Here is a 27,688-nt window from a genome sequence, read left to right as displayed (position 1 = left end):
TTTTAAAGAATATTTCAAGTTTTCAAAAGTAGACACTTAGAAGAAATTTCAGAGAAAAGCATACAATGGATTCCTTCGGAGAAAATACAGGTTACTGATAAACCCGGTAAGGATTACTTTAGCGGTTCAGTACTGGGCTACAAGGTACAGTACTAGCTTCTCCCCTGATCACAGGTGAGTACTTCGGAATTCGGGTGATTTTATATGAATATTTTCAGTTTTCAAAACTTCACACTTAGAAAATTTTCGAGTCAAAATTGGTCAATGTTATCCAATGGCAGGTAAGCGAGTTACCAGTTTCCAGGTGAATACTTGGCGGGTGAAGTTAAGGTTCAGGGCATAGACTCAGGGGTCTCCCAGGGTCAGGTAAATACAGTTGGTTCAGCCCCAGCAGCACAGGGCCTGCCGGGTGCAGAAGTAGTTAGGCCCAATGATATCCAATGAGGGAAAGGGGGCCTTCGGTTGGTGGCTGCTGGCTAGCAGGCCACGCGGCTGTGGGAGCTTGGCTCCTGGTCACTTGATCAGGGAAAGGGGGGAAGCAGGATTGGACAAAGGTGGCACAGCCAGCGGCACTCGGGAGGCTGGGTGCAGGGTGCTATTCAGCCGTTGGGCGCTCTTTGTTATCCAATGAGAAAGGTCAAAAAGGAACAAAGGCTGCAGGCTTGGGGATGGAGACTCTCCAGGGGCGACCAGCACTTCGAGAGGTAAGTTGGGATCTTGAAGTACAGGTAGGTACCCCAAAGGGAGACACAGGGGGCTGTAGGGCGCCGGGGTGTCTTTGGGTGTCAGAAAAGCTTACCCTCAGCTGGTCGCGGTTGGGGTGGCCCCTGGTTCTGAGTCTGCAGGCGTCGTCTGGTTCGCCGAGGAAGGTCTTTGGGCACTGGACTTTGGGTCCCAGTCGCCGGGGGGACATCCTCGTGGTCTTGGTTCGGTTGGGATCGGCCCGGGCAGAGTGGGTTGGTCCGGAGCGGGCTGGTCCGGAGCTTCCTGGCTTGCACCATGGGGGTTGTTGCAGCAGAGTCTCTGCTGATGGAAGTCCCAATCTTCAAGAGGGTCAAGGCAGGCAGGTCCTCTGGGTGTCCCATGGTGGCTGTCCGCAGGGGTCGCCGGGATTTAGGCAGGAGCAGGTTCCAGGATCAACAGGCCGGTGGGGCTGGTGCCAAGTCAGTTGTTGTCGTCCTGTTAGCAGCTGCACGGCGGGTCTTCTTCTTCTTGATCTTCTTTCTTCTTTTCTTATGGGATCTGAGGAAGGAAGGTTCAGGGAGTCCCTAAATACTGAATGTAGGGGCGTTACAGGTAGGGCAAGGACAGGGACCAATGGGTCCCTGCCCTGGGGTGAGTACCCCCTAGCCTGCTCCTCTCCTGTGGGAGGGGGGCAGGAGCCTAACTGTGAATAAGCAGGGCTCCCCATCTTCAAGATGGTCGGAGCCCGGAGTCGTGCCTCACCTCGTCTCCCCCACCCGAGGGGTGGGGTTGGCACAGGCTGGCACACCCCCCTTCCTGACATAGCTTTTCCCGCCAGTCTTCCCGCCAGAGTGGGGGGCAGGACTGGTGGGGGCTGGTTGCTGGGTACAGCAAATGGACTGGAGAAGCTCACAGAGGCGGCATGCCTTTGAAGCTTCCCCCTGCCCATCCTAGGGGAGGAGACCTAGCACCTCGCCCATGATGTGCATTGTTGCAGGTCCAGGAGAGCAGGGGCTCTCCTACCCAGGGATCCAGCGACATGTCTGCTGTGTGGCAGGCTCCGCAGCCACTCAGCCAGACATGGATTGTAGGTTAGGTTTTCAGGGGGCATCTCTAAGATGCCCTCTGGTGCATTTTACATTAAATCTCACACTGGCATCAGTACGGGTTTAATTTGCTGAGAAGTTTGGTACCAAACTTGTCAGCCTTCAGTGTAGCCATTATGGTACTGTGGAGTTCGTAATGACAACCTCCCAGCACCATATACTCTTAATGGCATCACTGCACTTACAGTGCCCAGGAATGACCCTGGGTACTGTAGGGGCACATGGCTCATGCACCTGGGCCCACACCACTGGCATAGGGCACTCAGTTAGAGGGGGAACTGATGTATGCCAAGGCAGTGGGTTTGTGGGCATGGCATACAGGGATGTGTGCCATGTCGACTCTTTGTTTAGTTCTGTACCTAGGCACACACCCTGCAAAAGGCAGTGTGGGTACCAAGGTACAGGGCCCCTAAGGGTGGCACAATAAGTCCTGCAGCACTTAGGGGTCTTCTCTGGTCACCATGCCCTGGGTACCTAGGGTACCATTTACTAGGGGCTGATAGTTGGGCAGAGTTGCCAATTGGGTTTTGTTTCAACACAGTTTTTAGGGAAGGAACACAGGCCCTGGGTACCTTGTTGGCAGGAGCCCAGAGCACACTCAGTCAAAGCACATCAGCAGTCAGAAAAAAGTGGGGGCATACCAATGCAAGAAAGATGGCACTTTCTCACAACTTCTCCTTCCGGAGGAAGTGGTTGACGTACCTGAGATCCAAGATAGGACGCAGGCCTTTGTCCTTTGGCACTGGAAAGTAGTGGGAATAGCAATCACGACCTACTTCTGGGGCAGGAAGTCGCTCGATACCTCCCTTGTCCAAGACAGCCGTAACTTCTTGTTGGAGAAGGGCCAGAAGATTCTCTGACATGCAATGGTATTGAGATGGCATGGATGGAGGGGTAGTCTCCAATGGGAGGGAGTAGCCCCTTCAGACTACCTGCAAAACCCACCTGTCCGACGTGATGGTGAGCAAGTGGGGGAGGTGATGGCGAATCCTGCTGCCCACTGGTGATTGGTGGCCTTGAAAGGTCGGATCAGGAGGGTTTGGAGGCTGCTGCAGAAGAGGCGCTGGTGGACTTGCCCGCTAGCTGGTCCCCAGACCCACGAAGGTGGGTCCCACATCCTCAGCCACGCCGGGATGGGCAGCCTGCGCCAGATGTGGCACTGGGTGGGACGTATAGGGACACCCCTTCCATAGCCACAAAAGGGTCGAAAGGCAGACTGTGCCGGGAGGATTGAGAGGCCCAAGGACTTGGCCGTGGCCTTGGACTCCTTAAAGCACTCTAGTGTGTTGTCTGCTTTGTCGCCGAACAGGCAAATGCCATCAAAAGGCATGTCCAGCAAGGTAGCTTGGATATCCCCAGAAAAACCAGTCAACCTCGGCCAGGCGTAGCGTTGAAGGGCTTCTGACGTTGAAATTGTCCTGCCTAGTGAGTCGGTGGTGTCCACCACATCTTATGGTGAACTTGGCTGCGTCTCACCCCTCGGCGACTGCACGGGAGGGCACGGCCCGGGCCTCCTCCAGGTATTTCAGCAGCACCTGCGCTACAGTATCCCACACAGAGTGGGTGTAGAGGCCTAACAGACATGCAGTGTTCACCGACCGCAATCCCAAGCTGGAGGAAGAAAAAATCATCTTCCCATGATGGTCCAGCTTTTTGGATTCCCTATCAGTTGGTGCATTAGGAAATGAGCCTTAGGAAGTAGAGGCTTGGACCACCAACCTGTCAGGTGTGGGGTGTTGAGAGAGGTAAGAGGGGTCGCTCGAAGACGGGTAGTGGCGTCGGGCAATCATCCTATCCACAGGAGCCCCTGTGTTGGGCCTGGACCAGGTGCCCAAAAGGATGTTGGGAAGTTCTTTATTTAAAGGCAGCAGAGGCTCAGAAGAGGCTGCTGCCGGTTGAAACACCTCCATCAGGAGATTCGTCCTGACCGCCACCGTAGGTAGCTCGAGGTTGAGGGCCTGGGCCGCCCTACGCAACACCACTGCGGAAGAAGCACCCTCCTCCGTAGCCACGGTAGGGGGAGACCTGAAGAGGTATCCAGACCACTGGCATCCCCCAACTACTCTCTCTAGTCCGTTTGAACTAACTGGTCAGTCAAAGAGTCCATAGACCCCTCCCAGTCCTCCTCACCCTCCTCTGGTTGACAATCTGGCCTGTAGGAAACACCAGGGTCAAACAGAGGTACAAATGTACCGGTCAGCGCCGGATCTGGCGTCGGTCAACATCGGTCCGTGTCCAAGTCAGCATTGGAAGCGAATGTGGTGCCAGAGGAATCAGCGCCGGGGGGAGTTGTTATAAGGTCGACCGGAGCCGATTCGGATCCAGGTCTGGGTCCAGGGGACTCTGGGGTGCCGGGCCAGAGCTGCCAGCGTTAAAGGCCCAGGGCCTCCAGCCGAGTCCGTGGGGCCCGAAGGCGCGCCAGCAGAGTCAGACTGCCCAAAGATGGCAGCTATCGCTTCGTAGAAACTCCGAAGCTGGGCAGTGGTCGCTCCGGCTGCCAGAAAAGGAGGGAAACTTGGAGTCGAACCTTCAGACTCCTCAAGCAGAGCCACGGAATGGGTACCGTCCGCATCCCTCGTCGAATTGATCGACGGAAGGGGAGAAGTCGAAGAGCGACAATGCTTCTTCAACTTCTTCTTGTGCTTAACTTACCTGAGGAGTGACTCAGTGACTAGTCCCTTGACCTCCCACGTAACCGGGACCTCGAGCGGTGCGGAGCGTACTGCCAGGCCTTGAGAAGGAAAACTGGACATCCCTGTGTGCACCAGGAGCCGATCGACTAAAAAAAACAGTATCGACAAACGTCGCAAAAAAAGTCAGTCAAAAAGGGACTAGAGGTAGCGCGCTCTCTGGATTTGCGCTGGCTGGTGCAGAAAAAGTAAGAAGTGACATCAGTGTGTGAGGGCGGCGTCTAAGTAGCTACCGCGAAGTCATCCCGGCGACCAGCACCACCAACAACAAATGCTGAGCCGACCAACGCCACCTTTAAACGTGCAGGGGTACTGCTGACAAAACAATTCTCCGGATCCAGTCTGATGCCTGGTGGTAATTCTAAAGGTAAGGAATCTATAACTAATTGTCTCTTTCAGATACAAGACTTGTACCCTACCTCAAGGTATTCTTTAAATCAAAACTGAAAAACCAATTACTGCACCCTGTCTAGCTTTCTTACCTAACGAGTATATAGTAGGCTATTCACTTTTACTTTTTCCATTCCTATTTATTCAGTCTGTCATTCATCCTGGAAGACTACCACTGACATATAGGACCACTACCTATGCATAAATAATCCACTTGCTGACCTGACCAAAATATATGAATACAAAATAAGTTGAGATAATGTATACTTTCCTTTTTTTAAAATTAAGTAATGCAAAATATAATGTATGTGTTTGTGTGTCAAGCCAGTAAAAATAAATGTGGGAAAATAAAGCACTTCATTTGTAACAAGTGTACTATTAAATGCAGATTCACATGTTTAGCACATAATCAATGTTATTGTCATAAACCGTATAAAAACCTAGAGAAATATTTTCTTACAACTTCTCCTATTCCAGTTAGCTATCCCTTTTACAAAGAAAATAACTGGTCAATACCCACAAGCTTATTTAAAGAGGCTTGGATCCGTGTCTGTGATTATGCCGTAGGGGTGGTGTGATATTGCTTGAAAACAAGCTAGCTGAGCTCTTCCCTTCTGTCCTCTGTTGATCTTTAAATGATGATGTTCTCCCAATTATCACACTCACCTATCATCCCTTACAACACAAACAAGCGATCCAGTCTCTGGTGTCACTGGCAGTTGTAAAAATAGTCTTCCTACCTTCTTGTTGAGCATGCTCACCAAGCCAGACTGCAGATTATATGTGATGACAAGACATACTTTAAAATAGTAGAAAGTGCATTGGACTGGACAGCTAAAGCAAGGGAACTCAACGGGTCGTCAAGACAACCAGACAGCGCTGGGCCCTGCGAGCGTGGTTAAAAGACTGGAGTACTGTTAAAAGTCTGATGCAGTGAGACAGAGAATGAAGCGATTCCAGCAAAGACAAATTGGTGATGCTATGGTGAGACCTCTTGACAAATTCAACCAGCTGAGATTACTTTTAAATGACCCTGAATAAACTAATGATAGTTATACAGTGATCGCCCATATTCCCAAACATGAAGGTCATTCGTCAAAGGTTTGATCTGTCTAGGGAGTGATGAGACAGACGCAGGTAGGCGATTTCTTATGCTAAGTTTTGCAGGCAACCATCTACTTACAAAAGTTTATGAAATGACAATGTCCTACAGGTTGATGTAGGTGTCAGGCTTTGTCTAGAAAGAATAAATAAAACCTGGGAAAAATCTTAACTATTAGTACATGGTCAATTAAATTGATACACATGTAGAAAAGGATTTGAAAAAATATGTGGCATTGTCTAAACAACAGGTACTGCTACCTCAGAGTGAACAAAGCAACAGTATTGGGTCCTCATTCCAAATTGACTAATTTTCACTGTCCGCTGCTGCAAGATCATCCCTGCTGCGCAGCAGCAACTGCCTGAGAGACTCGGATCAGCGGGTAGCGGCGGATCAGCGGGCAACGATACGAGAGACCGTGGTCCCCCGCATGGCGGCTGGCCCTCACGGTACGGAGTAGGAGTGAGGCGCCCTATCCCGGGGACAGCGCAGCTACAGAGTGCAACTCGTCACAGCGGCAGGGTCGGTGTGCCCCCTCCTGCCATACGGGGGCACCGTTGTGAGACAGATCATGCTGGCCCCAGAGGGCATACAAGCGTTGAGTGGCCCGACGCGCTAGGGGAATCCGTGAGACTGTCTCCACCCCCCTCTTCTCCACGAGCGTGGAGGAAGGCAGCGAGCTGCCATCACTGTGGTACATGTGCATAACAAACTTATTATTGTGAGACTGGGGGCACAATCGCGGACTGCATTGACACTGGGCGCTTCCCCCCGCAATACTGCCAACGCCTCTGTTATAGGATATTAAGGGGACCACGCTCGTGCTGTTGAAGGCTACTGGGTCATTGGCATTGCCACCCATATCACTCAACTGCATTGAGGTGAGCGCGCGCTCATTACATGTGCTGCAATTTGTTGGCATAGAGGAGTGATTGTCTGGCGGTTTCTGTGAGTAACACTTCGCCTCTCACCTGGCGCAGCGAGTCTCCATCTGCATATCACCCAAGCGAGAGGGGCAATAGAGCCACGACATCGCACTGAATCGTCCACCCCCCCCAACCAAGTAGGGGGCGCGACAGCACCGCTGCACTTTAGGGGTCTGTGCCAACGAGTGCAATCGGAATCCATTATGGGGAAACCAGACACGAGGCAACCCCGGCTTCATTTTGAAGCAAAGAAAAATACTTGTATGCCGCAAGAAGAGCAAGAAGCCACTGCGGGGGTGGACGCCCAAGTTGTTTCGGCCAAACAGAGGACATGAAAACTGTTCAGGAGGTTAGGCAAGGCTTTGCCACTATTGCCGATAAGGTGGATTGTCGGTCAACAGGAATGGATGCCATAGGGTCATGAGGAACGTATAAAGGAGGAGGAGCGTCGTATTTCGGACACTGAGTGTAGGAGAGTGGGGTCTGCAATCCCATGGCCACCCCAGATTTTTGCTTTTTGCTTCACTGATTTACGACTTTCCCTGGCTGTGGGCCTGCTAATCCGACCCACAGCCTAGCTGTTCTCTCTCTAAATTGCAACCATGTACCTTAGGTGCATTTTACCAATTGGTACTGGGCCACCTTATCAGTCCCTGTACAGCATACCTTAGGTATCCAGGGCATAGGTGTACCCAGGGCCTACCAGGGGCTGAAGCATGTATTATTCCACCCCTGGCTGGCCACCCAAACAGACACAACTGGCTGCACGACAGCTGGGGCAAGGTGGTGTAAACACCCTTTGCTTTAGATATAGTATTCCTATATCTAACCCTAAAATGGACACATATATTCCTATCAGTCACTCCTATGGCAGGCCTTATCAAACCTGAAGGCAGAGTGCTTGGAATTATGTGAGATGGTACTCTGGCATGAGCTGAGCCCGTTTGCAGCTTGCGGAACCAAGTCCTAATAGCTGTTCCATGATAACGCTATACCATATACTCTTAAGTGCATTATAATCCTCGCGGTTAAATGCTAACTTTGGTATAGCATTATCAAAACATGTCGAGTAAGGTGTCATACGAATTGGAATACTAACCCCTCGCCAATTCTGGCGACGGGGTTAGCATTCCACCCTTCTAGAGGGACACGACATGTATGTAACTGTGAACCCCGGTTAAAGTCAGACATAGCCTCAGCTCCACAAAATGGATGCTGCCACCGAGACACACGTCTGCCCTCCTGCTGCTGGGAGTCCTTCCAGCAACGGAGGCCTGGACAAAGGGTTTCCTGTCAGGGGCGGTGCCAGCACCATCCCAGACAGGATTTTGTGTATCCCAGGTAGGCAGGGCTGAAAGGAAGGTGACTGCAAGTGGCACCCCGGTGCTCACTGTGCATATGCCGGCTCAAACCAGTTCCTGGGGCACACCAGCCCCTGAGCTGGGGAGAGACCGGACAAAGGAGAGGGGTGTAACCACCCCCCTCCTAGTCCCACCCATAGGGCAGGACTTAGTCGCGTGCCAGACCCTTTTTTTAGTATAAAGATAGGAGCAGGCCCCCTTCCCAAATTAGATAATCTTGGATCTTGAAACTACTTTCCACGAAAGGAACTCTTGACTCTTCTAAAGACTCTCCCTTGTGGCTAAGGAGTAGCCACCCTGCACCAGCAATCAATCAATCAATCAATCAGGTCATTTGTATAGCGCACTACTCACCCGTAGGGTCTCAAGGCGCTGGGAGGGGGGGGGGTGCCGCTACTGCTCGAACAGCCAGGTCTTGAGCTTCTTCCTGAAGGAGAGGTGGTCTTGGGTCAGGCGCAGATTGGTCGGAAGTGAGTTCCAGGTCTTGGCGGCCAGGTAGGAGAAGGATCTTCCTCCTGTTGTCGCTCTTCGGATGCGGGGGACGGCGGCGAGGGCGTGGTTGGTTGATCTGAGGAGGCGCTTGGGAGTGTAGAAGTTGATCCGGTTGTTGAGGTAGCTCGGGCCTTGGTCGTGTAGGGCTTTGTGCGCGTGGGTGAGGAGCCGGAAGGTGATTCTCTTGTTGACCGGGAGCCAGTGCAGATCTCTCAGGTGTCCGGAGATGTGGCTGCGTCGGGGGATGTCGAGGATGAGTCTCGCCGAGGCGTTCTGGATCCGCTGGAGTCTCTTCTGGAGTTTGGCAGTGGTTCCGGCGTAGAGGGCGTTGCCGTAGTCCAGTCGGCTGGTGACGAGGGCTTGGGTGACCGTCTTCCTCGTCTCGGTGGGGATCCACCGGAAGATCTTACGTAGCATGCGCAGGATGTTGAAGCACGACGAGGAGACGGCGTTGACTTGTCTGGTCATGGAGAGGGAGGAGTCCAGGATGAAGCCCAGGTTGCGTGCGTGGTCCGTCGGTTTGGGTGCGGTGCCCAGGGCGGGGGGCCACCAGGAGTCGTCCCAGGCGGAGGGCGTGGAGCCCAGGATGAGGACCTCCGTCTTGTCTGAGTTCAGTTTCAGGCGGCTGGTCGTCATCCATTCGGCTACGTCTCTCATCCCTTCGTGCAGGTTGGCTCTGGCGGTGGCGGGGTCGTTGGTCAGGGAGAGGATCAGCTGGGTGTCGTCGGCGTAGGAGATGATGTTCAGGTTGTGTTGGCGTGCGATGGCCGCGAGGGGGCTCATGTAGACGTTGAAGAGGGTTGGGCTCAGCGAGGATCCTTGGGGTACGCCGCAGATGACTTTGGTGGCCTCTGACTTGTACGGTGGTAGGCGGACTCTTTGTGTTCTTCCGTCGAGGAAGGAGGTGATCCATTCCAGTGCCTTCTCCTGGATTCCGATGTTGCTGAGGCGCTGTACTAGGGTGCGGTGGCAGACAGTGTCGAAAGCCGCGGAGAGGTCCAGGAGGATGAGGGCCGCTGTTTCTCCGTTGTCCATCAGAGTTCGAAGGTCGTCGGTGGCGGCGATGAGGGCGGTCTCGGTGCTGTGGTTCGCTCGGAAGCCGGACTGTGAGGGGTCGAGGGATCCATTCGTCTCGAGGAAGGCGGCCAGCTGTTTGTTGACGGTCTTCTCGATGACTTTGGCCGGGAACGGGAGGAGCGAGATGGGACGGTAGTTCTTGAGGTCGGTGGGGTCTGCTGTGGGTTTCTTGAGGAGAGCGCTGAGTTCGGCGTGCTTCCAGCTCTCAGGGAAGGTGGCGGAGTCGAAGGAGGTGTTGATGATGTCCCGCAGGTGGGGTGCGAGGACAGCGTCGGCCTTGTTGAAGACGTGGTGAGGGCAGGGGTCAGTCGGAGATCCGGAGTGGATGGAGTTCATGGTGCGGATGGTGTCTTCGGTGCTGATCGGGGTCCAGGTGCGGAGGGTGGTGGATGGTGGCGTCGTTGCGGTTGTGGCTTGCGTTGGTTGGTTGTTGAAGCTGTTGTGTATGTCCGTGATCTTGTTGTGGAAGTAGGACGCGAGGGAGTTGCAGAGGTCTTGCGACGGGGTGATGTCGTTGTTTCCGGCGTTGGGGTTGGAGAGCTCTTTCACGATGTTGAAGAGTTCCTTGCAGTTGTGTGCGTTGTTGTCCAGCAGGCACCACCGAAGCTCTTGCGGTTTGCTGTAAGTCCATCCTCTGGATCCAGACTGCATAGCTCGACGAGACCCGGATTCCCTGCCATCTCTCACCTCTACCTACATCATCCAGCACAGCTGAGATTCGTGGGTGCGACGAGACCCGTGGGACCGGCCATCTTCAAGACCTGCACGACGCTTCTCCAGCACGACCCCCGAGAGACCCTCGAGTAAGTGCATTGGGGTTTGAGAAGCCCTAACCCTAAGCAGCTCCAGCACCGAAGTCGAGCCTCCCAGCATCCACGAGATCTGCGTGGGGCCCTTCTGCTTCTTTGCTGCTTGCCACGTTGTCCGGTCACTTGCCCGTTGGCTAGTGACCCTCTTGACGACGTACCACGACGATTTCACCGCTGGTCTGGTTGCTCCAGACTGGCCCTTGCTCCCCTCCAACAGAGGAGCACCCTGGACCCTCCTGGTCCACTCCAGACGCCATCTTGAGTCCACCGCGTGGGCTTGCCTTTGCCAAGGCTTGTTGCTCCAATCCCGGTTTCAGCAGCGCCGACAGCAGACACCCTCGTGGGACAGCTCGCCCCTCCATCCTGGTCGCCGACAACGCCTCCTGGTCCGAGAGACTGCAGAGCCAAGTGTCGCCCACTCACCTGGTCGAGGTGCCCTCATCCGGTGCCATCCTGGTGCCCATCTGATCACTGGCTAGTGATTAAGAACTGAGTCCCCTCTGCTTTCAGGTCCTCTTCAATTCCGATCCAGGCTTGGATCCCATCGAACTTCATCACTGGTCGCCTGCCAGCAACTTCTTCTTTCAGGCTCCATAGACTGTAACGAGGATTCCCGACGTCTTTTGAACCCTATGCAGCCGCAGCCCCTGGGCTAGGTAACTCAAGCATTTCGGTGCTCCCACGTAGGTTCACTATCTAAGTGTCCAGATCCTTTTTCGTTTTCAGCCTAACTGGTCGGATTCGTCCGATAACACTAACTTTACGAAATCTAGCATCCATAGACTTTGTCCTGCATCCCGCGTGAGAGTGCACACTCTGCACCCGATCTCCCTAGGCCTCCTGCTCCTAACCTTAGGGTTCAGTAGTGAAGTCCTAGCGATCCTGAAGTCTCTGGATCTTGTTACTTACCTGCTAGTATTTCGCATTCCACTTTTGTAGCATATGGTTTTTCGTGCCCCTCGGGCATTTGTGTAAATTGTGCAACTTGAAGTATTTTCGTAAGAGTTTTGAATTGTGCTTAGCTCCCTGACTCATAAAGAGTTCAGGGTAGAACTGTTATTAATAAATATCCTATATTTTTATAACAACTTGTGTGGTGTCCTTTCACTTGGTGTTCAAGGGGTATATGTGATGGTAAAACAGCTGGCTTAACACGCCCTCTAGAGTTTAGCCTGAAGACTGCTCGTGTCCATGCTACTAGGATAGCTGGTCTGAAAGGTTGACTTACAACCAATCATCAATAAGGGTTGTTTGGTATGATACAAAGTGATCACTAGAATAGTGAGCACTATATATCAGGCCAACTTCTCACACTGAGGACACCACCTCTCAGGTCACAACACAAGTTGCCCAAATGGACAAACTATTAAAACCTATAGCGGCCAAAAATGAGGACTTGGAAGCGAGAAGTGTGCGTAATAACATCTGCGTCCTTGGTATTCCGGATACCACTAACACTGGCAAAATGGAGGAGTACATTGAGAAATTGCTGCTATCGTCCATAGGTACGGAATCTTTCTCATCCCAGTTCATCGTCGAGCGTGCGCACCTCACTTTGGGGCCACGTCCACCACCACCTCGACCTATTATAGCAAGACTTTTGAACTATAGGGACTGGGACATACCTCTTCAAGTGGCACACAGCAAACAACAACTGACCTACGACGGCATCACGTTTTCAGTATATCCCGATTTTACGGGTACAGGAGAGGTGCAGATTCACAGCCGCAAAAAATAAACTACGACAAACCCAAATAGACAACGCCTTGCTATATTCTGGGCGTCTCAGAATTACTCATCAAGGCAAACAACGCTTCTTCACAAAACCACAGCAGCTGGATGAATTCCACAAACATCTGAAATGTGCCAACCAAAATTCATTCTGGTTCATCTGCTACTTCACAGCGCTCCACCTCCCCAATTACAGAGCCTGACTCACACTTAATGATTATTGATTCTTCATTGGGCATCCAAGACGTGCAGCGAGACACTGCGGCGGCCGGAGACTTGCACCTGTCACATACACTCTCCGGAGCCCCACTCTGAACAATATGATGGTACCGAATGCCATTGTGAGACTTCACACTAAGGAAGCGCCGGGCACCCTCTGCCCTCTTTGAGATCATTCATACCACCTACCATGATCTCTGGCTGCGAGGGGAACATGTGCCTGCACCTAGGGGTGCCCCCCAACGGGCAATCCCCACTGTTTCCAGCTGCATATTGAGTGCAGCATGTTTTGTTTTGTTGGTGGGTTATAGGGTTGTAGGGAGGAAATGTACTACTGGCATGTTGGGGGTTGGTTCAGTGGGAGGGGGTTTCTTCAGTTTCAACACACACACAGCACAGCAGGATAACCCGGAATATCGTTCCATATTCACAATCATGCTCATTGAGCAACAAGTGAGTCATTCATCACCCACTCATTGGTCACATGACTGACACAGTATCCTCTGGGAAACTAAACATCATCACCTGGAATGTACGGGGCTTTCGAGATACACGTAAAAAGAGCCAGATATTAGCCTATCTAGACCGACACCAAATCAGCATAGCGATGCTATAAGAAACACATCACCACCCCAGGCATCCTACTATTTTTGAGTAGAAATGGGCCGCCCATAGAATCTTTTCATCCTACTCATCCTATGCCAGGGGTACATCCATTATCAAAAAGCGCATACCCTTTGTACTAGCGGGCACACTCAGCGACACTGATGGGAGATATTACCTTGTGTGGGACGATTGGGCATGGATTAGGTAACACTAGCATGCTGCTATGGCCCCGATGTAGATACCCCGGATTTTTTCACGACCCAATGGGGTAAGATTGTGGAGATAGGCTACACTCACATAAATGGGGGGGGGGGGGGGAGGAGGGGTTTAATACGGTACATGACCCCTCCACTGACTGGTCCAAACCTGCCCCACATCATTATACAAGGTCCAGCACGGCCCTGCAGGGCATAACTAAAGTAAGCTTCCTTATTGATACATGGTGATATATGCAACGACACAAACGTGAAGGCACACATTTCACTACACAGGCCGCTTCATGAGCACGTTTGGGCTACTTGTTTCTTACACGAGGACTTGGCCCTTCCATTACGAGCGTAACGCACTTGGCGCGCACATATTCAGATCACTCTCCAGTTTTGACATTGACCTCGACCGGCAATGACACTCCACGCTGCAGATGGCGTTTGCAACCCTCCTCGTTATTAGACGCGTTCTTCCATACTGAATTTTTTCCGTAGGAACAGGGACTCTGTGGAGGAGGTGGGAACCATTTGGGAAGCCTTTAAAGTTACCATATGGGGTATATGCATATCCAAAAGTGCGGGAGTTCTCAGGGACATACAAAACACGTTTAGGAAGTTGGAGACTGAGCTAAAGACATTAGAGGCACTACTCTCTACCAGCCCAAATGGAGAGATCCTGCAGAAATTTGGCGACACACTTTCGGACAACACAGACACCGCTAATTGGGAAGCCAAATTCATGGGTAAATACTGGATAGCCAGGAGATATGGGGAGGGTGAGCGCTCTGGGGAAAACGCTGGTGGAGACCATACGCAAACCACGGTTCTCAAATGACGTCCTGGAAATACAAGGGCCAAATGGCTCGCTCCATCCCGACACAGCAGACATCCTTAATATATTCACTGAGCATTATTCCTCGATCTACACTTCCACTAGAAATGACCAACTTGACCTTGAGGAGTACCTTGGCGATGTAGCATTGGGATGGTTGGGAGATTCACAACGGGAATTCTTGTGCGCCCCTTTCGAATTAGGTGAGGTGCGCGAGGCTATAATGCATACACAGTCGGGGAAGGCCGCAGGTATGGATGGCATACCAATTGAATTTTAGAAGACATTTATAGATCAATTAGCTCCCATTCTTCGCAAAGTATACAAAGACTCCCTGGAATCTCAGACACACCCGCCATCTGGTATAGACCCCTTTCCCTGATTAATTGTGACACTAAAATCTTAGCCAAACTTATAGCAAACAGGCTCAGTCTTCTCATGGATAAATTGGTCCTTTCTGGCCAATCTAGGTTTATACCTGGTAGGGCAACTACCCATAATTTGAGGACTCTCTTCACAATTCTCCATACCGTAGCACCGGAACTGCCCTTCGCTGCAGTCTTCCTCGATGCCACTAAGGCATTCAACTCAGTCAAATGGGATTATATATTTGCAGTAATGCGCCAAATGGTATCCCCCCGCTATTTCTATCTTGGATACAACTTCTTTACCATCGCCCTCGGGCCAGGGTTCTTATTAATGGTCAGGTCTCCTCAGCCTTCGAAATTTCTCAAGGCACTAGGCTGGGCTGCCCACTGTCACCATTACTCTTTGCCCTAGCGGTGGAACCATTGGCGGCGAAACTCCGGCAACACTACTAACACAGGGCGCTCTGGTGCCATCTCTGACAGATTCTCGTGTCTCTATATGCGGATGATATTACCTTATACATCAGAAACCCGCAGGAGAATCTGAATCCCGTTTTACGAGAATTCATAGTATTCGGGAAAATATCCGGTATACATATTAATAGGCAGAAATCCAACTTTTTCCCCTCTCACCCTGTTCACCACTAAATTTCCCCTAGATTTCCCGCTAGAATGGTGTGACACTGACTTGAGGTGCTTGGGTATCTGTATCTCCCGAGATAGGAAAGAGCTGATGGGTCTCAATATGGCACGACAATTGAACGCATCAGGGAATGCGTCAACCGGTGGATTGTGCTCCCACGATCCTTTGCAGGGTGAGCGTCCATTATTAAAATGGTTATACTTCCACAATTACTCTATCTATTCTTAAATATTCCTTATCACTGCAGGAGATATTTCTTTCAAATACTACGAACGGAAATGATCCGATTGGTGTGGGGGGGCAAACAATCGAGCTTACACTGAAACATCCTCATTAGACCCCGTGCGCAGGGAGGATTTGATGTTCTGGATTTTGAACTGTATTATCTCAGCGCGCAAGCTTATTATGCTTATTATTGGGTACACCCCCCTCCATATATGCCTCAAGTAGCAGTGGAACGTTTGTTAGCTTACCCCATACCCATTGAAGGTGCCCTCCACAATGCTCTGAACCTGCGGGACAAAGATCCCACCACACTCACAAGCACGATAACGGCCTGGAATCGCATAAATACTATCATGCACAGCCCCATGCTGTACTCCCCATCTCTACCACTTGTGTACCACCCTAATATGTCACTCCTACAAGAGACAGCTTTTCGACAACTGAACATGGGGAGATCTGTATCAGGTGGCAGATTTCGCGCCTCTGACCTCTTCTTCCGAGAGCATCAGCCAACCCCCTTAGATATTTTTCTTTATGTGCGTCTCCGACAGGGCATACGCTCCAACACCCTGGAGATCCCACAGGAACCTCCTCACCTTATTCCCTTTCATTTGATGCTGAACGCGACATGCCCGAAGCGACTAGCTTCTCAGATATATCACACAACACACAATCAGCGGACTAGGTCCCCATGCCCCGCACGCGCGCACTGGGATTTAGAACTTGGCTGTGCACTGTCGAACGCTCAATGGTACTACTGCTCCACACAGACGGACCAGATCTCGGTTAGTAGTAGGTTACGAATCACGCACTTCAAATTCCTCCATCGGCTGTATTACACCCCTACAAAGATGCGCAGATTTAAACTCAGGGATACAGACTGCTGCAACAGGTGCAGGAGCCCGGGTGAAGATTTTCTGCATCTAGACTGGGACTGCCCTAATGTACATGACTACTGGGGATAAGTCCTGGAAGCCATAGAACAGATGACAGCACTGACTCGTGAGAAAACCCCTCTCCTTGCCTCACTGGGTACACCAAACACATTCCTAAATCATACCGCAAAATGTCTCCCTGGGCCTTTAAATGGCCAAAAGGCGAGTTGCGTGTCGCTGGGGCAGGGGAAGGGCGCCTCAGTTTAAGGATTGGATGTCTGATCTATTATATTGTCAGGAGCAGTTTTTCAACTATCCCGAGCTGCTTCCTACAACATCGCGAACTAGAGACATATGGGGCCCACTCACGAGCATTCTGCTCACACACCGAGGACGAGCCCGCTTGCTACTACTTGAACAGATTCCTAAACTTTGCCCCACGTAAAATATAAGTCTCATTGTTGGGTTGCATGTGGATAATGTGTCCAGTGCCTCTACTTCCGCCAACATCTCCCCTTGTTACCAACCACTCCACCCCTATTTAGCCCCAAGATGTGGCCTGTCATTGCTGCTCCATTTACTAACTAAACCATCTCTGTTTAGTTTCTGTGATGTAATTAGTGTAAAAGCTGTGTACTGTGACATGAAATGTGTTGGTACTGTGAACAACATCTCTAAACCATATTGAAATGCGCTTCAGGATGTATACTACTGTGCTGCTTTAACAAGAACTATCGCCGTAAGATTATATATACACTGTTCTGTCTTTGAGTACGTGCTTGTATACTCTATATTTTTACAATGAAAAAATAAAGTTTAAAAAATAAATAAATGCGAAACTCAGATGAATGGGAAACATATGTTAGAAGACTACATAACTACGGTCCTTGGGCAAAAATATTGGTTTTCACACAATACATAGTAATTGGAAGATTTAAGGGCTACATTTATTCTCTTTTTAGGTCTCCCCACACTACTTGCCCTCGAAATTCAACTCTTTAAATATATTTTTTGTTCACAATCTCCATCTAACCCAAACTTTATAGACCATAACAAAGGTTAAAATTCCTGGGTTGAATTTCAAACTTGTAAAAAGACTCATCTAACCAGCTATTAAGAAATGAATTCAAAATCTTAAGAGCAGATATTAAATTAGTAAAGTAAATAGTTTAGTAATAAGTACATAGTAAGTAATTAGGGGAAAGGAGTTTGCCTAACGGCTAAGGCGGTCGACCTCAAATCGGGGGAACGTGGTCAAGTCTCGGCAATGACGCTGAACATCCTGTGATTCAAGGCAAATCACTTTATCTCCCCGTGCCTACCAAAAATGAATGTGTCCTCATGTAATGAAACTGGTGCTATGTAAAGCGCTCTGATACCCGAATTGGGTTACGTTCACGCTATATAAAATTCTGTTAAAATAAAAATAAAACATAAAATGTCTCTCTCTCCTCTGTTTGAAAATCTCACACTTTGCTATTGACAAACTCAAACAGTGCTACAAATATACAATGAGCTACCTTCTTGGTTCAGGCTGAAAAAGGGAAAGGTACAGCTAAAGAAGAGTAAAGATATAATAGCACTTTCAAATCTTACTTTGTAGTTCAGGTTCTAATGTGCGACTAGACTGCCCCACACTTGTCTCAGGCACTCGTACTGGACTGCTAGTCTTCAGCCGGTTGTCTAAATTACTGATATAGAAAAAATAAGTAACAAAACTGTCATTATTAGGAATTTGAACAATGGCAAAAACTGTCCTCATTCAGAATGAGTAATATTAAAATGAACTATACATACATCTCAAACTTGAAACCGTTGAGGGCTACTATCACACTTCATTCATTTGTATAAAGAATTAACGGTAGGTTTGCAATTAGAATTGCGACTACTGAATGAAATATTTAAGGTATGATAGACAACATTAGACAAATACATCTAAAGATTTTTAAAATCACATGTTGACAAGTTTACACCAGACTTCCATTCTTTCTTTTTGTTAAATAAAAGCAGCAAAGTAAAATAAAAAAAATCTACACATTTAAATATATTACAAAGCTAAAAGCCGTAATACATTGTAGCTGAAGTAACTTACCTCCGTAGTGCTATTTCTAAACGATTCTAACCACAAATTTCTCGTCCTCTGAACTCTCCTGAGCGCCATACCGGATCTGGAAATTTCTGCAGTATATCTCCTGCGTGATGACAGGTGGCAGTAGTGCTCTGGGGTCCACAGGATCAGATGTACAGCACCATGCAATCAGGGAACTCACCGGAGGACCGGAATAAGGTTTGGATCATGCCACAAAAGACAAGCCGTGAGGGCCTCAGTGAATGAGTTACATGGTCCTGGCTGGAGAATTTCCATAAGTACAGTAGTTTTTTCCAAATGAGAAAGCTACAAATCCAAGGCCTCCCCAGCCCTTCATATGACAAAGCAGGCACTCTACTCAGTTAGGAGGTGCTCAAAGTAGAAACAAGGTCAGTTTCAGTCAAGGTGTCTAAGCCACTACCATTCTGCAAATTCAAATACAGGTCTCATACATGTAGTGAGAGGGAGCATAACAAGACATTTACATTTGGTAAAGCTCTTCCAGTGGATACTCCAACTGCAGACTCATCACCTTTCAGAATAATTTCAGGAGCAAACCTGGATCCAAAGAATGTTTCCAGCAATGCTCCTGCACAATAACTAGTGGTGCCATGTGGCTCAGTGGTGACTCCATACCATCCAGATATGAGGGAGGGAAGCCACATACAAGCGCTGCGTTCTGACGTTTGTTTCTCAAACTTTCTTCATTTGTGCCGTCAGACACAGAGCATTTCAAACAAATTGTTGATGGTAGTGTGCTGATCTCCAATTGGAATCTCATCAAGATGTAAATGAGTTCACACCACGGAAAAAGGAGGAATACACATTTAGAGTAGCCACCAGAAAGAGAATTACCGAAGGTAAGCCACTTATTTTACGGAAGGATATTTCTAACCATAAGTTCCTCACCTTTAGAATAGATTCCAAAGCAGCATCTCCCAAAAGTGGAGGTTTTAGTTGTAGACACAAATAAGAATGTTCTACAGTACCAAGTGTGCAAAATTACTCTTCTGTCAGACCTAGCTGTCAAGGCAGTAGTGCCTCATGGACGAGTGCACCGATGCCTAAATTGTTCCTTGCCAGATGCCATTATAGCAGTCTTAGTCTGGTGGAATGAGCCAGGAGACCAATATGGGCTAGTGTCTTGGCTAGAGTGTAGCACATTTTGATGATGTGATCTAGCCTTTTTGATAGGGTCTTCTTCCGGACCACCTTTCCATGCCTCGCTCCAGGAATACCCACAGAGACCTGGTCTTCCACACAATGGTCCTTGATATGGTAAATATAGAAACTCCGTGCCCTTTTAGAGTCAAGCCGATGGAGTCTCTACCCTCTTTGGAGAAGTGAGGTGGAGTGAAAAAACAACGGTCGAGTAATGGACTGGCTAGCGTGAAAAGGAGACACAATATTTGTTAAAAAATTTGCCTGGAGTTCTCAACACCAATTTGCCTGGGAAAAGGGTGGCAGAAGCTCCTGCAGTTCACTGACGTGGCGTTGACAGAAATGAGAAAGATATTCTTGAGTGTCAAGAATTGCAATATGCAGCCGTGTATCGGCTCAAAGGGTGTGAACATACATCCCACTTTGGCATGGTAAACAGCTTCTAAGGAAACATGAGTCACACCCTTTTTTTTTTTAACAAGCATTACAACCAGCAACCTCAATAGAGTTATGTGTGGTCAGGTAACCACAAAAATGCTGCTGAAAGGACAAAAAGTAACCTTTTACTGTGCCTACAGCAAGGCTGTACCAACAAAAGAACAAACATTAACACATCTGAAAGTGTGGCCTTCATTGGTCAGTAGGGCGATCATAACATTCAGAAACAAATGTCTCCCAATTACCTAAAAAATTGGCTTCTGTGGAGGGGCGTCTGGCTGCATGGGTGAAATTTACTTCCTCTGCAAATTGAATGCATTCAACTGGAGCTGCTCGATCTCCACGCATGGAGGGGTCGGTTGTGGCAGATCGGAAGCAGAATTCTGCCCTGATGCTGAGACATGAGGCCCTTCCAAAGGGGTAGCGGGATTAGAAGCCAAACGCTCAGAAGCTCTAGGAGCAATGCACTTCAGGCCCATTCTGGGGCGTTCAATATGACTTAGGCCCAAATCGTCCTGATTTTTCTCTGTACTAGAGGCAGGAGATGTAGTGTTGGATACATGTACAGGAGTCCTTTGTCCCATTTCTGGAAGAATGAGTCTCCTAGTGAGTATAATAGCGGAAACTCCAATACAGAAATGTTTGTAAACTATGTGTTCTCAACAGTGGCGAACAGATCTAGCCAAAGCCTTCGCCAACGGTCGAAGACACCCTGCTTCACCTCGGGATGGAGACACCACTTGTGGCAAACCATTTGATACCTGTTCAGCTCATCTGCCTTAACATCAGGGATCACACAAGATGGTTGGTAACCAAAAAGATGTTGTTCAGTCACATGCAAAGACGTAGGGCCTTCTGACAGTCTAGAGCACCACACTACACTGCTTGTTGCGGTGCCACCTGGTTGTGTTGCCCGCAAGTACCTACAATAGCCCTTCCCATGATGAATGGAAGCCGGTCTTTGCTGGTCAGCCAAATAGCTGCAGTTCCAAATGATTTACAGAGGCCTCCGATCCCACCTCACCTCTCCCATGTGGCCTCCCCAATCCAGCAGTGACACATCTGTCACAACTGTGAGATTAGAGTGAGGAACAGAAACCGGCTTACCTCGGGTCACGTTGGTGGTCGTCAACGACATTGCAGATACTGAGCCATATCCTGTGAAAGCTGAATGGAGTGAGAGAGGCGGCCCTGATGCTGGGTCCACTGGGATTGGAGGTTCCACCGCAGGGCCTGCGTATACCGTCTGGTGATTACCCAGAGGAGGATGCAATGGGGCTGGAGTACAAAAAGCCTAGGCTTCCCCATAGAGACCAAGCATTGAGGCTGACACATCCTGAAACATCCCAGACTCGCATCGGCAGCCTTGAACGCCAGTATCCAGGACAGATCTAATGAAGGGAACTCTCTACATGTGGCTCAGGAAGACGTTGGCTCCTTGATGGTCAAGCCCAAAGACGCAAATATATACATCATCTGGAGGTGGTCTACAACTGACTGCAATGCACCATTCTTGAGCAGCCAGTCTAACACCCAAGGGCCAGAGGTAAGTCTAAAGGGGAACAACACACTGGTAGAACAGTTTAGTATAACCAATAAAACAATTTGTATCTGGTTAGAGTAAAAAGAATGCAACAAACTAAATAGACTCATTCTAACACAAAAAAGGTATAGGAATTTGTCAGTTTGTACTGTGTATATATTATAATGAATACGTTTTGGTTTATTCAAACACAATACTAAAGCAGTTTGTTCACTACTACAATTCATACGCATAAGGGACAAAGAATAGTGCACATTGACATATGCCAAAGAATACATAAATCGGGAGGCTATAAGGGTCTGAGACAAAAATCAGTATTAGTACTCTTCAAATAAGTGTCTGTCAAAGGTTTTAACTCATGTAGGAATTTCACTCAAAAATGACCCCAGATATTCCTCAAGCATATTGTACAGATTTTTGCCTCAGATCCAGTTGGACTTGTTTCAACTCCCTATCAGTAGGACTGAGTGGAAAAGAATTTGGGTTCTGCTTAATGCTAAAACAAGAACCTCCAACCTTTCAGATGTAGGGTGCTTAGTGGTCAATGTTGCCCAGTCATTGGACTGGAGAGTCAAAACATGGCTAAACCTTGATGTAACTATCAAAGTGTAAGTAGGGACTTCACTGAACAGCAAATTTGGTTCAAAGTTGGTCCTGGTTGGATAATTTCAGTTAGCAAATTCTCCTTAGTTTTGCTCGTGGTCAAAAATAAGTCCAAAATGTCAGCCAAAGTCTACACCACTATTGCATAAGAGACTTTCTTCAGCTGGTGGCCCTGGTTGCAGATATATCTCCATCTCAGGGGGCATGTCAGCCCCCCTAGCATTTTTTAAATCCAAGTATAAACCATAATCAATGTAATGAAAAGGAAAATTATCAGCTTCCTCGTCATCATCAATAAAATGAGGAGCATTAGGTATATCCTGTTCCACATCAAAATCGATGTGAAGACAGCCTCTAGCCTTTGGTAGGTCTGACTTCGTGGCAGAGGCCTCATAAAGTGTGCTCATATTATGGTACGCCTGTATAACAATTGCTTGCGCCTTGGTGATAATGTAGTGATTCACAGGACTGGAGTGGGTGGACACTGGTTTGTGGTCATAGATTGGCATCAGAACTGAGTCTCAGGTTGGTGCTAACAGAGTTTTGTTGTGTACTTACACCAGTTGACACAGGTAGCCGTGTAGAGTTTCATTGACTTCTTTATTAGTTCCACGTAGATAAATACATTAGTCCATATTCTTGTTGTCAACCCTTACTCCAGCTCAATTTCCAGCTCTTACACCAGCCTGACCAGGAGCAGCCTCCCTGCTGCTCAGCCCATCTCCTACTGTCATCACTCATCCACACAGGCGCCCATGCATCCCATTCATCACAGTCACACCAACATTCAGTTACCATCTCTCACTCTGGCTCAGTAGCAGGAGACAGCTAGGCTGGATTACATCCAAAGACACTTACGAGGATATAACATTATCTCCTTCCTTTAAAAAAAAATAACAGTGTGCAAAAACATAAGAATAACTATAAACATGAAAAATATACAAAAGAAGTAAAAGTTATAACTTAGAGAGACAAAGCTAAAATCGACTCCACAAAAGAAAGAACTCTGAATACTAGAAGGAAAAGGAAAATAATGGCAAACAAGATAATCCATTGTCAAATCATATACCCATCCTTCCCAATTAACAAATAAAAAATGTAGAGAAGGGTGGACCACACCCCAGGACAAACACCCAAGGCCAAAACATGCAACAAGGGTGAAACCAACATGACAAATACATATGTACCACAAAGTGAACAACACAGAGGGTATACACAGTGAGGCGCAGGGCGACTTACGCACAACAACATCTGAAGCGCAGGGCGACTTACACAAGACACAAAACGTGAGGCGCAGGGCAACTTACACACAACATGACAGGACGTGCAGAGTAACGCGTCTTACAAACACATCAGACCTATAGAGGAGACCAAACGTGCAGCGCAAGACGACAAACACAAAGTGAAAATGGGGCTAGCACCCATAAACACACACCCTATGTAGGGATGTACCTTTGTACAGTACAACAAGGTAGTACACAACAACTTATGGAATAATAACAGCACATACACAACAGACACTACACCATAAGGGAGGCCACCACATAATACCATACATCCATATGTAGCCAACAGCCAGTTCACAAACAACTTCTCTTCACACCATCATCAACTAGACAGCGGTTTATGTCTATAGGCCGTTCCTGTTATATTTTTTTAATTTATTCGAAACCAGTCGCGGCCGTTTTATCAGGCCGACATCTAATCGACATCACCCAACACGTATTATTATTAAAAGCTTTTACATCATGTAGAAGATTTTTTACAATCATTACGACCCGGAGCATATGATTTCGATACGAACGGGGAAAATACACTACTGAGACCTTAACAAAAAGTGCCGATATTTCTATTTAGTACAGCCAGCCCAGAGTTATTATTAGCTCCACTATATTACAATATGGCGTCCGCGGTGGTATTTGGGAACAAGTGTGTTTTGGGATTAGTCAGTTTTTAGTATTATACACAGAGGTGACGTATAACTGACGTCTACAGGAAAAGCGGTAGAGGGTTAATCTCGAAGGTGTTTTGGTGATAATTGAAGAGCGTGAACGCAGCGTATTAAGGTACGAAATAGAACGCAAATAGTTCATCGTTTTTAAGCACATTTATAATATCAAACCAGGAAACTTATGATGGTTCCTTGTATTTTTCATTCTGTAGACTCGCGAACAGAACATACTACAGGTATGTGTTCTTACCACCCGATCAGACAGAACTACGTTTATTGAGCATTATTGCAGTAGTTGACATGGTCTCCATCGTTTTCTATCGTCCTCTAGGTTGAGGTTATCAATCAACACAAGCAGGTATGAGATTTTGCATCTCAATTAAATATCGAGACTTTTTATGTACAGTTCGTTATGACCAGAATAGTTGGTTTCATATATATTAGACATTTGCTGTTTACTTCTGTTTTCAGTACACAACGTCGGCATAACCGTGAATTTACTGGTAAGAAACCCTTTATATACACATGGAAAATGTCACCATTTACCTAAACGAGTGTAGTAAATAGCGCCAGGTCTCATTTAGGTATCTCTTCATTGCAGACGGTTCACACAGTTCGCCAACTTTAGTGACTACAGGTATGACTATACATATTACATTAAGATATAACATCAGCAACCATGGGCATATACAACAATCATATTTTTATTTCATTTCTTCCTTTTAGAGTGGCCCCTGAGGAAGGTACCACCTGGTACCGAAATGCATCGGGCACACAACGAAGATGTGTTATATTCAAATAATGATTGAAAGTGTTGAAAAAATATCATGATAAATTGATTTTGTGAATAAGCTGTGTTTATAAAAAACATTGGTATTGATTTAAAACGTGATTTAAAACATGAACTTTTGTGGTTCTGAAAATTCTGGACTCGAGAATTAAACTTAGTCGTAACATGACGAATTTAGTATCAAAAGACCGAGAATGACGAGTACACTATGTACAAGCATTTTCGTCAATTTCGAGTGACGATTTCACCTCGAAATCGTCATTTTCGTTCTGAACCCTTGGCTTCCATTTTGTATACGGCAGCCATTTTATGAGTTGCCCTTTACATAGGCTTATAATACAGCTAAATTCGATTCCAAAGGACACGTACACCTTGATTGACTTTTCTCTGACCTAAGCAGGCTGGGCAAGCTGAAACCATTGCCCCAGGCCGAACCTGTTTGGTCAGTTCCTCTCCCAGTGGCCGAATGAGATAGCATCAAGGCTCAACAGGCCATAAAACCTTTTCAGCACACACACACCCTGCCGAATCTTGCTCACACCTGTCCCTGCTCTTTTGCTCACTTGCTCTATGATGGGGAGGTGCCCGTTTTTATTGGGGGTCCACGGATATCTGATGAAATGTTGGGCCTTGCCGGGTGATTTGTTGTGGGCTGGACGAAGTGAAATATGGACATGTCATCATGACTCTGCTTTTTTCTATGTAACTAAGAATGTGAATAGTATACTGTAAATTCGAAGAATGTTTGCCTAAAGCACAATATTCTGTATAAAAAGAGAAGCCTGACTTTGTGAATTTGAGCAGTCTCCTGAGAATATACTTCCCGTGTGTTGTACTTCTAGGACGCTTGTTTCTTGGTTGCAGCCAATAAAATCGATCCTTGACTTCACCTAGAAGACTCTGAGTTTCTGTGGTCTGAATCAGGAAAGAACCCGAGGTCTTTGGGTGTACCCTGGCACCGCTGGGTTGCCGGTTCAGTACCGGTTTTGAAAAACCCAGTACCTCAGATGGCGCCCAACGTTTGGGGCGATACCAACGGTACCGGTCCAGCCAGAGGTTCGTGAGGAGCTTCATGTGAAAATTCTGGAGGAAGGCCGCCACTTCATCGACCCCTGCATGTCGACGTGGTCCGAAAGTCTTTGCTGCGAGGTTCCCCGCTTCCTGACGGCTACAAAGGACTGCTGCCCTGGCTATCGCCTTGATTTGGACCCTTGAAGTTTGGTAGAGCGAAACGATAAGACGAGTCTTCTGGTGACGTCATCGATATCTCAGTTAAGTATAAGTGGAGCGTCTTCCAGTCCTTAGTTGGTCTTAGTCTTGGGTATCCCTTTGGGATCTATTTGGAACTTGCAAGTGCCAAAGCCGAAGGACTCGTGTATTCACGAGAAATATCGTAATCGATAAATCCTTTGAAGTTTGGAGCTAGACTAGAGAGCGAAGATGCCTGGTCTTAGACTTGAAAATTTGTTTTGTCTTGGTTGTAATAATAGGGATTCCCGATTGGAGGACTCATGTCCGGTTCCTCCGGTTGGAACTCCAATGTATGAATTATATTATATTAACAGTCGTTCGGGGCCCGGATCGTATCTTATGCCGACGATACCCAGCTCCTCTTCTCGTGTAAGAGAGGAGGAGATTTCGAGGGGGAGAGTATCCGGGATTGCCTTGGGGCTGTGTTTCAATGGTTCCAACTGCACAGCCTCAAGTGCAATTCCGACAAGTCTGAGATACTCTTCTTTGGGTGCGACACGGAGCCAGACTGGCAGGCCTGGTGGCCTATCGACATGTTCCCCCCTACGCGTTCTTCCCAAATAGCGAAAAACTTGGGTGTTAAGTTGGACACGGGGCTGACAATGAAAGCCCAGATTTTAGGTGTGTCGGGCATGTGCTTTGGCCTCCTCAGGATGCTGCGGAGGTTTCTTCCCTTGTTATCGGAGGAGCACCGGAAGCTGACTGTACAGGCCCTGATTGGCTCCAGGTTGGATTATTCGAACATTTTATACCTGGGCCTGCCAGAGTACCTGTTACAGCGGCTTCAGGTTGTACAGAATGCTGCGGCAAGGGCGGTCTATGGAGTGAACAGGCGTACCAGCGCTGCGGGTTTGCTCCAGACCTTGCACTGGCTCCCAATCCGCAAGCGGATCGCCTTTAAGGCTCTGACATTGGCATTTAAGGCCCTCCATGCGTCGGGAGCGAAGTATCTCCAGAGGAGACTGACTTTCTACCAACCAGCTCGCTCTCTGAGATCAGAATCTTTATTTCTGGCTACTGTTCCACGAGTGAAGAGAGCGCGTCTGGGTGGTCGCTCCTTTGGATTACTGGCGCCCCAATTATGGAATTCCCTGCCCCTTTCCCTTCGGGGATCCACTGGCTTATTAGCCTTTAGAAAGGACCTTAAGACCTGGCTGTTTGTCCAGTAGGCCTCTTTGTGTTCTGTTTTCTTCTTCCACTCTGGTGTCTTTTATTTTTTTAATGTGTTATGTTAGTTTACTGCAGCCTGCCTCAATTAAAAGCGCCGGGACACTCTTTTTGAGTAGCCGTGCGCTCTACAAAAAACTATTTAACATAACATAACTATTTAACATAACATACGTGAAACATGGAGTAGGCCCCATCACATACAACGAAGTGTGGATCAAATACACCAGAAAAGATGGTGTTTTAAAATGGCCCCAATATGGTAGCTTTGACACGGAAATCTTAGACAATCTCGAAATTAAACTTTTTAAGAAGAAAGCCCGGCCGGCGATGTTTGACTCTTTCCGCCTATG

At 48.1% G+C, this 27,688-nt stretch overlaps 1 protein-coding gene across 5 annotated transcripts in view; it reads right to left on the bottom strand.

Annotated features, from left to right (window-relative positions):
* PIKFYVE (phosphoinositide kinase, FYVE-type zinc finger containing) overlaps positions 1 to 27,688 on the bottom strand; it is a 2,266,845-nt gene that overhangs the window by 479,901 nt on the left and 1,759,256 nt on the right. For all 5 annotated transcript variants that reach the window (XM_078680343.1, XM_078680347.1, XM_078680342.1 and 2 more), the window contains one exon: positions 17,939 to 18,033. In XM_078680343.1, the coding sequence (XP_078536469.1) occupies positions 17,939 to 18,033 (95 nt within the window). The remainder of the gene's footprint in view (positions 1 to 17,938; positions 18,034 to 27,688) is intronic.

This window comes from Lissotriton helveticus, chromosome 3_1, assembly GCF_964261635.1.
Source record: "Lissotriton helveticus chromosome 3_1, aLisHel1.1, whole genome shotgun sequence".
Lineage (NCBI taxonomy): Eukaryota > Metazoa > Chordata > Amphibia > Caudata > Salamandridae > Lissotriton > Lissotriton helveticus.
The sequence above is the reverse complement of the archived record's forward strand: the minus strand, read 5'-3'. Positions and strand labels throughout refer to the sequence as shown.